The sequence below is a fragment of the Pecten maximus genome, chromosome 15 (assembly GCF_902652985.1).
Source record: "Pecten maximus chromosome 15, xPecMax1.1, whole genome shotgun sequence".
Classification (NCBI taxonomy): domain Eukaryota; kingdom Metazoa; phylum Mollusca; class Bivalvia; order Pectinida; family Pectinidae; genus Pecten; species Pecten maximus.
This window is the reverse complement of record NC_047029.1, coordinates 10459305-10471804: the sequence shown is the minus strand read 5'-3', so window position 1 is coordinate 10471804 and position 12500 is coordinate 10459305. Positions and strand designations below refer to the sequence as shown.

General features: G+C 39.9%; 1 protein-coding gene across 2 annotated transcripts in view; it reads left to right on the top strand.

Annotated features, from left to right (window-relative positions):
* Window positions 1-12500, top strand: part of LOC117344280 — a 95475-nt gene that overhangs the window by 67000 nt on the left and 15975 nt on the right. For both annotated transcript variants that reach the window (XM_033906973.1, XM_033906974.1), the window contains exons 3-5: window positions 2635-3531; window positions 5346-5429; window positions 10969-11100. In XM_033906973.1, coding sequence (XP_033762864.1) covers window positions 2635-3531; window positions 5346-5429; window positions 10969-11100 — 1113 coding nt within the window. The remainder of the gene's footprint in view (window positions 1-2634; window positions 3532-5345; window positions 5430-10968; window positions 11101-12500) is intronic.

The window sequence follows — 12500 nt, the reverse complement described above, 5'->3', positions numbered from 1 at the left end:
CTTATTTGACTTCTTCTTCATAACCGCTGATCAGAATTTTAACAAATTTGGTCAGAATCATCCCTATGGGTAGGGGACTCAAAATTGTACAAATGATAGGGTTGACCCCCTGGGGGCCTCAGGGGCGGGGCCAAAAGGGGTCAATTTGGCGCTTTTGATATAAACGACTTCTTCTCTGAAACCAAGCAATGGCTATCGCTCATATTTGCCTGGTAGCATCACTATGGGGTGGGGATTCAAAATTGTACAAATGATGGGGCTGACCCCCCAGGGGCCTGAGGGGCGGGGCCGAATGTGGTCAATTGGGCTATATTGATATAAACGACTTCTTCTCTGAAACCAAGCAATGGCTATTGCTCATATTTGCCTGGTAGCATCATTATAGGGTGGGAATTCAAAATTGTACAATTGATGGGGCTGACCCCTTAGGGGCCTGAGGGGCGGGGCCGAATGTGGGCGAATCCGGCTATATTGATATAAACGACTTCTTCTCTGAAACCGAGCAATGGCTGTCGCTCATATTTGCCTGGTAGCATCTTTATGGGGTGGGGATTCAAAATTGTACAAATGATGGGGCTGACCCCCCAGGGGCCTGAGGGGCGGGGCCAAATGTGTTCAATCGGGCTATATTCATATAATTGACTTCTTCTCTGGAACCAAGCAATGGATATCTCTCATATTTTACTGGTAGCATCACCTTGGGGTAGGAATTTGAAATTGTACAATTGATGGGGCCGAACCCCCTTGGGTCTGAGGGGCGGGGCCAAAAGGGGTCAGTTTTGCAGAATTGATATAAACGACTTCTTCTCTGAAACTAAGCAATGGATGTTGCTCATATTTGCCTGGTAGCATCCCTATGGGGTGGGGATTCAAAATTGTACAAATGGTGGGGCTGACCCCCAGGGGCCTGAGGGGCGGGGCCAAAATTGGTCAATTTGTTTTAAACAACTTCTTCTCTGAAACTAAGCAATGGATATTACTCACATTTGTATGGTAGCATGGTTATGGGGTGGGGATTCGAAATTGTAAATGTTGGGGTTGACCTGGGCCACCAGGGGGCTGAGGGGTGGGGCCAAAAGGGGTCAATTTGGCTAAATTGATTTAAACAACTTATTCTCTGAAACTTAGCAATGGTTTGACTGGTAGCATCCTATTGGGGTAGGGATTCAAAATTGTATAAAGGAAGGAGTTGACCCCCCAGGGGGCAGGGTCAAAAGGGGTCAATTGGTCTAAACAAGTTCTTCTCTGAAACTAAGCAATGGATATCACTCACATTTGTGTGGTAGCATCCCTATGGGGTCGCCCCAAAAGTCGAATTTCATTTCATGGATTAATGCACTTTGTGGCATTTTTAGTATTAAAATAAAACCAATGTACATGTACCCATATAAAATGCTTATGATGTATATTGACATAGCAATACCAGCAACAAATATACTTACGCATCATTCTTGTTTCATATCTCATGAAACCAGGTGAGCGATACAGGCCCTCTGGGCCTCTTGTAAATAGGTTTCAGTAGCTATTATAAAAATCAGGCCCTTTTTTTAGATTAAATAGGGTCCCCTGTATTGTTTGGATGGACCTCTTGTAGATCAATGAGGTCTTTTTATTTTTCCATGCTTGAAAGGCAGAGTTTGTATTAAAGCTGTATGTCCCCTGTTGTCAAAAGGGAAAGGGTACAGCATATTAGAGTCATGTTTTATGTGAGAAAATTCCAAAGCTTTCCTAACTGCAAGACAAGTACTCTTCTAATTTTTTCTTCAGAGTGAGAATTTTCTACATATTACAATTTCAATAAATGCGACAGTGAATTATTTCATTACACAACATCACTAATGTTTTAGTAGATACCTGTACCTACCGTGCTATTCCATCTAAACGGTATTCATTACTATACACTGGTACTAAGGCAATGCAATAGAAGTGCTATGTAAGTGCAGCCCAAACATTATACAGAAATGCTATCTGAATACTGCATAAACTTCTTAATTTGGAACTGTGAGTGTATACTGATCTGTATACTTATGTAATACCATGTTCGATCCAACAGCACAATTGGCACTTTCAAAAACACAAAAGAAATGTGCTTAATAAAACAACATACAGAAAAAAATTCTATAGTTCATTTACAAATAAAACTTTATGTATATTTGCAGATTAGTGAGGTATATTGACAGATTAGTGAGGTATATTGACAGACTAGTGAGGTAAATTGGCAGATAAGTGAGGTATATTGGTAGATAAGTGAGGTATATTGGCAGATCAATGAGGTATATTGGCAGATTAAAGAGGTATATTGGCAGATCAGTGAGGTATTTTGGCAGATTAGTGAGGTATGATGGCAGATCAGTGATCATGAGGTATATTGGCAGATCAGTGAGGTATGATGGCAGATTAGTGAGGTATATTGGCAGATTAGTGAGGTATATTGGCAGATCAATGGTGTATAATGGCAGATAAGTGTGATAAAGAACTTTTTAAATGTTAAATTAGCACACCCATCATCTTTTTCTGGAAAAGGTGGGGGTACACTTATAGGGGCCAGCACTTAATAGGTCAAATATGGTAATCACTGTGAATTTTAGAATAGTAAATTGTGTAATGGACCATATCTTGTGTTATGTGTTTCAGATTTACTATTTGGGAACTGTCAGCGTGTGGACCGGGTCCAAGAGGAACCCTACCAGTACCAACTCAGCCAGAAGTCTCTTGGGTCTCTTCAGGACCAGATACGCAACCTCATCAAGGGAGGCTACTCCTGGCAGGACGAACTTACCCAGTGTTTAATACAAAATGCTCTCTATGCGTATAGGAAACATTACACATTTCAGCCAAGTAAATGTCAAACAATAGAGGCTCCGTGGACAGAAAAGCAAGATTTTGATGTTAATAACGAAATTTCCACTGCCTTGGAAAAATTATTTGAAGAATATTATAATGCATATGAGCCACAAGAGAACAGTGTTTTACTAGGTAATAATGCCAACAAAAGAGACGAAATCATTAAAGTACATAAATATTTTGACAAATCACCACAGCCATATCTTAAAAGGGAATTTTCTAGTGATGGTGGAGAAAATTATTTAAACTACCTCTCAGGAACTGGAGAATCGGAACCATCTAATTATGAGGCAGAAAAGAGAGACAGTTATGGCCTCAGTCCGGATGACCTCCAACAGTTGCAGTACTATCTGCAGCAGTTACGAGCGACAGATGACCAGGGTTTCCCATACGACCCCCAAGGGTATGCTGGTGAGGACTTTGAGCAGCCCCTTTCTGAGGACAGTGGTGTTGATGTTGCTGGATTCTACCAGGATTCTCCGCCCAATGATAATGAGATGTACCCCACGGACATGTACGGTGATGCTCTGCCTGATGATAATGAGTCATACTCGACTGAACAATACGCAGATTCACTTCCGCAGGAGTTGGTAGACTCACAGCCAACTTGGGAACAGACAGAATCAGAAACAAAGGGAGACAATCCTTATGAATGGTCGACAGATGAGATGCAGGAAGCTGTAAATGGTAAGTATATCAGAAAGATCTCAGACTAGTTCTTGAATTAAATTTTATATATTATTGTTGTCATGACTTAACAATTTATAAAGAAACATTAAAAAATTTGATTTGAATATTTAGTATTTGATATAATTTGTATATGTGAAAGACAAATGAGCTTATCCAATGGTACATCATCCTTATCTGGCTCTATCTGCCCATCATCAGTACTTTTCCTTTTATACACTACTTGTCAAGTATGACTACCAGATAAATATACATATCTGCTATCAGGATTTTCCCCTTCGTTGAGCCCTTCTTGTGGGGAGAGTAGTCACGCAACCAAGAGTTGGAATACAGCTGAGATCCCATGTCTCGGAAGTCTGTTTACATGGACATGAAGAAATGAGTGTAGAACCTCTGTTTCTGATTAATTGATTTGTCATTGTTCCTTCCCTTACAGCCCCTTATCAGTATGATTTAGAGATTTGTCACTGTTGTCTTCCCAGCTAGCCCCTTGATTCATGGTTGAGTGGTTTGTCCCTGCAGTCCTCCCTCCAGCTAGCCCCTTGATTCATGGTTGAGTGGTTTGTCCCTGCAGTCCTCCCTCCAGCTAGCCCCTTGATTTATGGTTGAGTGATTTGTCCCTGCAGTCCTCCCTCCAGCTAGCCTCTTTGATTTATGGTTGAGTGGTTTGTCCCTGCAGTCCTCCCTCCAGCTAGCCCCTTGATTCATAGTTGAGTGGTTTGTTCCTGCAGTCCTCCCTCCAGCTAGCCCCTTGATTTATGGTTGAGTGGTTTGTCCTTGCAGTCCTCCCTCCAGCTAGCCCCTTGATTTATGGTTGAGTGGTTTGTCCCTGGAGTCCTTCCAGCTAGTACCTTGATTTATGGTTGAGTGATTTGTCTCTGCAGTCCTCCCTCCATCCAGCTCCTTGATTTATGGTTGAGTGATTTGTCCCTGCAGTCCTCCCTCCAGCAAGCCTTTTGATTTATGGTTGAGCGATTTGTCCTTGCAGTCCTCCCTCCATCCAGCTCCTTGATTTATGGTTGAGTGATTTGTCTCTGCAGTCCTCCCTCCAGCCAGTCCATTGATTTATGGTTGAGTGATTTGTTCCCGCAGTCCTCCCTCCAGCCAGCCCATTGATTTACGGTTGAGTGATTTGTCCATATAGTCCTCCCTCCAACCATCCCCTTTGATTGATCAGCGAGTTGCTTGTATCTTGAGTCCTCCCTCCAGCCAGCCATTTGATTTACAAATGAGTGATTTGTCTGTGCAGTCCTCCCTCGGGCCAGCCCTTTGATTTATGGTTGAATTATTTGTTGCTGCAGTCCTTCCAGCTAGTACCTTGATTTACGGTTGAGTGATTTGTCCCAGCAATCCTCCCTCATGCCAGGCCCTTTGATTTATGGTTGGGTGATTTGTCCCCTGTTGTCCTTCCAGTCAGCCTCTTGGGACTGACAGATCGGTCATAATTCCGAATGAGTTGAGATTGCCACACATTCACCATTAATACTGCTTGTTTGACACAAAGAGATGAACTTGGTCATGCACCCCGATATCTCAGGGGTCCCATCTCGCTCCTGGTAACTAAGTCTCCGGGTCATGATATGGAAGTTACGGAAATCCTCACCGTACAAGTCGCTCTAACAATATATAATCGTATAAGCATCTATCTAAATTATATAGGCCTTGGACACTAAAGTAGCATAACGGAAGAATACAGCACAAGCCCTATGGGCCTCTTTTTACATACATCTTCAATTTAGAATGCATTATTGGAAAAACAGTTTATGAAGATATACTCTGATTGACTTTGAGCCTCATAATGTATATTTTAACAGATGAGCCAGCGTTGATGACTTCTTCTGGTCCAGACATTGACCTACCAGCCAAATATGCAGATCTTCTCTCCAAGCTAATGATGGGTAAGTATAAAGTGTATGTAAATGAAGAACATCTTACGGAGAGAAAAAAAGCCACATTTAGTTCACTAAAAACATCCCCTTTTGAGTAAATGTAAAGTAGTGAAAGATTCTTTTGAATATGGTAGAACTTACTGATAGGATGTAAAAATGGAAACCATATTGATTCCCCAAACCTTAAAATTTAATCAGAATAATTTGGTGGACATGAAGAGATAAAAAAACAAAAACACCTAGTGATGTAAAGATAGATCGCCCTTGATGGCCCAGATGGCCCGGATGGCCCTTGATGGCCCAGATGGCCTGGACGGCCCGGATGGCCCTTGATGGCCCGGATGGCCCGGATGGCCCGGATGGCCCTTGATGGCCCAGATGGCCCGGATGGCCCTTGATGGCCCAGATGGCCCAGATGGGAGCATGCGCACTTGAGGGGTGTTACTGTGGTAGGAAAATGTAGGGAGGACCCCAAACCTTTCCATGTTCGATCGGGGCAAAGGTGTGTGTTTCCATCACACCACCTGACCACCCAAACAACATGTGCAACAATCATTTACATTCAAGCTTACCAGAATTGGAGGCAAAAGTCAGTTTAATGTGAACTTTGATATTTAAGTCTTTATCAGACTTACCCCAGCAGGACAGCTGATGATATTTTAAAGAAATTTGTTTTCAAATCATCCTTTGGACAAGGAAGTTTCATGTTTCGTTATTACTAAAGGGTCATTTCTTCCTGAATGCCGAGTCTAAACTGGAGAAAATTTCCAATATAATATTAATAGATTAACCTAGGAAAGAGCAACAAAAAACTTTGGACCTTCAGTTATTGAGTTCATGTATATTTTTACAGGAAATTCAATTAAGTACCCAGAAAAAGAAACGGTGTTAGAAATTAGATACAGTGCAACTTCCGAAAACCGAACCTTCTAAAAACCGAACACCTCTGAATACCGAACGAATTGACATTGTACGGAATTGGTCCTTCTTTATTATAGTATTAAAAAACTTCCAAATACCGATCCCTCTGAATTCCGAACACCGGACCGATTTTGCGTCCGGTTCCTGTTAAAATATACCAAAAATTACTTCTGAAAACCGGCCTTACCTGAGCGATTATGACACGAGGTCAGGCCAGTCAACCGTGAAACAACAACTGTGACGGGTATTGTGTGAAGCCTTATTGTCTCGGGAGCTACGTAGGTGATTGTACAGGTACCCAATATATATCCCAAGGGGGCATTATGACGGATGGCCTAGTGTATAATCAACACGATAATTATGAAACAATGTCACACTTCATTGAAGCGCGTCAGTTCGTTTATCTTCTCAATGCAAGTAGAGCTAGAAGCCTGAGTTTCGCATTTAATTTAAATGAGGCCCAAAGGGGGTTGTTTTCGTAAAAGACAACAGCGATGTCGGAAATACGACCAGTATCAACTGATCAATTGTAATTGATATTGAAACAAAACATCTTCACACCCTTTAATATTAGTCGATATGTAAAATATTCCGTATTGGACTATCGGCCCCATCCACATGACGGAAGCTTCACCGGATGTAACAAAATGTAGGTCGATCGTAAAGTGTAGTTGTACATGTGAAAAAACTGTTTAAAACTATAGTTAAAGTCATTTGCCTTTCTTATATATTCTGCAATATATACATGTACATTGATTAACTTTCATAATATGCATATTATTCAGACAAACCAAATATTGTCTACGTGTGTACGTGCCGGTTTGTAATCGGGTGCATTCTAATAAAAAATCGTCCGACCAATTATATCCGGAATTCGACCGGTCATTTTTCGATCAACTTCTCCAAACCGAACCCTCTGTAAACCGAACAAATAGTCATGTCCCATGCATGTTCGGTTTATAGAGGTTCCACTGTATTAAGATTCAGTTGACTTTTTGAACAATTTTTTCTTCATTTCAAGTAATTTGTTTAGTAATTTCTTAATTTATGCTTTGATTTTTTGTGTGCACAAGAGGGTCTGAAGGTTTATTGTATAGTTGTGATGTCCCTCCTTGTGTGGAACACAAGAGGACATCAAGGTTTATTGTATAGTTGTGATGTCCCTCCTTGTGTGGAACACAAGAGGACATCAAGGTTTATTGTATAGTTGTGATGTCCCTCCTTGTGTGGAACACAAGAGGACATCAAGGTTTATTGTATAGGTGTGATGTCCCTCCTTGTGTGGAACACAAGAGGACATCAAGGTTTATTGTATAGTTGTGATGTCCCTCCTTGTGTGGAACACAAGAGGACATCAAGGTTTATTGTATAGGTGTGATGTCCCTCCTTGTGTGGAACACAAGAGGACATCAAGGTTTATTGTATAGATGTGATGTCCCTCCTTGTGTGAAACACAAGAGGACATCAAGGTTTATTGTATAGTTGTGATGTCCCTCCTTGTGTGAAACACAAGAGGACATCAAGGTTTATTGTATAGGTGTGATGTCCCTCCTTGTGTGGAACACAAGAGGACATCAAGGTTTATTGTATAGGTGTGATGTCCCTCCTTGTGTGAAACACAAGAGGACATCAAGGTTTATTATATAGGTGTGATGTCCCTCCTTGTGTGAAACACAAGAGGACATCAAGGTTTATTGTATAGGTGTGATGTCCCTCCTTGTGTGGAACACAAGAGGACATCAAGGTTTATTGTATAGGTGTGATGTCCCTCCTTGTGTGAAACACAAGAGGACATCAAGGTTTATTGTATAGTTGCATTTTCAGAAATAAGACTTTCTGTCTGAAAGAATGTGACACTTTTATTTTGATTTAGCACTTCAGCTGCCAACAGTTCAAATTTAATTATTCTATACATTTAAATTAGGCATACACTGATGTCAATGCTTCAATGTATATTGTAATGCATTAATAGCAACACCACTGGAGCTCTTCGTGCTTCGTTTCCGGGGAAACATTCAATTCAAACAAAATCTTGTTTGCCTTTCGTTAGTGGCACTAAAACAGCGTGGCATTCCAGCATTGCTCTTAGTTTTGTAAACCAATCATTGTAACGATGACAATGACGCCCAGCTACCGACAATGGCTGACAAATTAGAAGGATACAGTTTTGTACTGTGAAAGCCAAGACCATTAATTTAAGCATTGGATACGAAGAGATGTGTGTTTTATCACTAACGTGGAGTTAGCTTGATTAACGATGAAGGGCAAAGAAATCACAGTAATGCCTTATATTTATTGGCATAATTTGGCAGGATGTCTCGTGGGAGATGTCACAGGAGTTGTCAATGTAAAATTTATAGAAATCAGATTGTGAGGACTGTCCCTTCCCCTACATGCTATGAAAGTACATTTAAAAGGATAAAACAACGGTTTTCAGATAACATCATTATGATGTATAGTCTTTTGTGGGAATAAGGTGTGTTCTGAATATCTATAATGGTGATTCTGTTGTGGTTTGAGAATTTGATTGTGATTCTGTTGTGGTTTGAGAACTTGATGGTGATTCTGTTGTGGTTTGAGAATTTGATGGTGATTCTGTTGTAGTTTGAGAATATGATGGTGATTCTGTTGTGGTTCGAATATCTAATGGTGATTCTGTTGTTGTTTGAGAATTTGATGGTGATTCTGTTGTAGTTTGAGAATTTGATGGTGATTCTGTTGTGGTTTGAGAATTTGATGGTGATTCTGTAGTGGTTTGAGAATTTGATGGTGATTCTGTTGTGGTTTGAAAATCTGATGGTGATTCTGTTGTGGTTTGAATATCTGATGGTGAATCTGTTGTAGTTTGAGTATATGATGGTGATTCTGTTGTGGTTCGAATATCTAATGGTGATTCTGTTGTTGTTTGAGAATTTGATGGTGATTCTGTTGTAGTTTGAGAATTTGATGGTGATTCTGTTGTGGTTTGAGAATTTGATGGTGATTCTGTTGTGGTTTGAGAATTTGATGGTGATTCTGTTGTGGTTTGAGAATCTGATGGTGATTCTGTTGTGGTTTGAATATCTGATGGTGAATCTGTTGTGGTTTGAGCATCTGATGGTGAATCTGTTGTAGTTTGAGCATCTGATGGCGATTCTGTTGTGGTTTGAGTATATGATGGTAATTCTGTAGTAGTTTGAGTATCTGATGGTGATTCTGTTGTAGTTTGAGTATCTGATGGTGATTCTGTTGTTTGAGTATTTGATGGTGATTCTGTTGTGGTTTAAATATATGATGGTGATTCTGTTGTAGTTTAAATATATGATGGTGATTCTGTTGTAGTTTAAATATATGATGGTGATTCTGTTGTGGTTTAAATATATGATGGTGATTCTGTTGTAGTATGACCATCTGATGGTGATTCTGTTGTAGTTTAAGATTTTGATGGTGATTCTGTTGTGGTTTGATAATTTGATAGTGATTCTGTTGTAGTTTGAGTATCTGATGGTGATTCTGTTGTTTGAGTATCTGATGGTGATTCTGTTGTGGTTTGATAACTTGATGGTGATTCTGTAGTAGTTTGAGAATTTGATGGTGATTTTGTTATGTTTTAATATCTATAATGGTGATTCTGTTGTTGTTTGAGACTTTGATGGTGATTCTGTTGTGGTTTGAGAATTTGATGGTGATTCTGTTGTAGTTTGAGAATCTGATGGTGATTCTGTTGTGGTTTGAGTGTATGATAGTGATTCTGTTGAGGTTTGAGAACTTGATGGTGTTTCTGTAGTAGTTTGAGAATCTGATGGTGATTCTGTTGTAGTTTGAGAATCTGATGGTGATTCTGTTGTGGTTTGAGTGTATGATAGTGATTCTGTTGAGGTTTGAGAACTTGATGGTGATTCTGTTGTGGTTTGAGAATTTGATGGTGATTCTGTTGTGGTTTGAATATATGATGGTGATTCAGTTGTGGTTTGAGAATTTGATGGTGATTCTGTTGTAGTTTGAGTATATGATGGTGATTCTGTTGTTTAAATATCTTATGGTGGTTCTGTTGTAGATTGAGTATCTGATGGTGATTCAGTTGTGGTTTGAGAACTTGATGGTGAATCTGTTGTAGTTTGAGTATATGATGGTGATTCTGTTGTGGTATGAGAATTTGATAGTGATTCTGTTGTTGTCCGAGTATCTGATGGTGATTCATGGTTATTGTTTTTTGAATATTTGATTGGTAAGAATATTGTATGCTGTGAAATATATGATAGTGTTGTGATAATATTAAACTTGAGACAACAACAAATTTGCTGACAGGTGTCAATCTTGGATTTCGAAACTTGGGAGTTACTTATCACTATTTCCCCAAAACATTCTCTATGGATCTTCCTAATGTTTATCGATGCCTTATTCACATTCAATTGACATGGATTGGGAAAACAAATGGCAAAGAAAAAAAACCAATATTTTGTAAATTTTACACAAATCCTACAATGACTTGTACATTCTAGAATTACTTCTCTTCTAATCCAGTGATGTTAAATTACACCTTTAGACATATATAATAGCTCTATTCCAAATATTAATTCCATGTTTGCACTGCATGTCCATATCAATCATTTTAGCTTGTGCATAATGTATTAATTTAATTTTTTAGGACAAATCCGCCCTGAAAACCTCACAGATGATGAACTCAACTACCTGACCAAGTATGTGAACATAAGGCTTGAACAGATGGGATATACTCCTGGTCAACCCACGGAGACTGGAGCAGAGCAAGATCCAACTGGTAGGTCAAGGTCAAATATGTATGCAGGAAAGGTGAAGGTCAAAGAAAAAGAGACAGATCAGAAAATATTCAACAGTAAGGTCAAGGTTATCAAAATATACACAGGAAAACATCAGTAAGGAATGTCAAGGTCACCCTGAAAATAACCATTGTATTATCAGGTGAAGGTCAATGATATACACAGAAAAAAATTATAGCATTTAGATAAGAATCAAGAAATGGTAGTAGGTGTCTCAAATGCTACAGGTAATTATGGAAGTTAGGAACGTCAAGGTCACCTTGAAAATAACAACTGTATTATAAGGTCAAGGTCACAGTTTCTGGGTGATAGGATGTGTGAGTATTGTCTACTGATACCAGGGTATGACTAGGATACAGTTTCTGGGTGATAGGACGTGTGAATATTGTCTACTGATACCAGGGTATGACTAGGATACAGTTTCTGGGTGATAGGACGTGTGAGTATTGTCTACTGTTACCAGGGTATGACTAGGATACAGTTTCTGGGTGATAGGACGTGTGAATATTGTCTACTGATACCAGGGTATGACTAGGATACAGTTTCTGGGTGATAGGATGTGTGAGTATTGTCTACTGATACCAGGGTATGACTAGGATACAGTTTCTGGGTGATAGGACGTGTGAATATTGTCTACTGATACCAGGGTATGACTAGGATACAGTTTCTGGGTGATAGGACGTGTGAGTATTGTCAACTGATACTGTACCAGAGTATAACTAGAAGGATACAGTTTCTGGGTGATAGGACGTGTGAGTATTGTCAACTGATACCAGAGTATGACTAGGATACAGTTTCTGGGTGATAGGACGTGTGAGTATTGTCAACTGATACCAGAGTATGACTAGGATACAGTTTCTGGGTGATAGGACGTGTGAGTATTGTCAACTGATACCAGAGTATGACTAGGATACAGTTTCTGGGTGATAGGACATGTGAGTATTGTCTACTGATACCAGGGTATGACTAGGATACAGTTTCTGGGTGATAGGACGTGTGAGTATTGTCTACTGATACCAGGGTATGACTAGTAGGACACAGTTTCTGGGTGATAGGACGTGTGAGTATTGTATACTGATACCAGGGTATGACCAGAAGGACACAGTTTCTGGGTGATAGGACGTGTGAGTATTGTCTACTGATACCTGGGTATGACTAGGATACAGTTTCTGGGTGATAGGACGTGTGAGTATATTGTCTACTGATACCAGGGTATGACTAGGATACAGTTTCTGGGTGATAGGACGTGTGAGTATTGTCTACTGATACCAGAGTATGACTAGTAGGATATAGTTTCGATCTGGTTGATAGGACGTGTGAGTATTGTCTACTGATACCAGGGTATGACTAGTAGGATACAGTTTCTGGGTGATAGGACGTG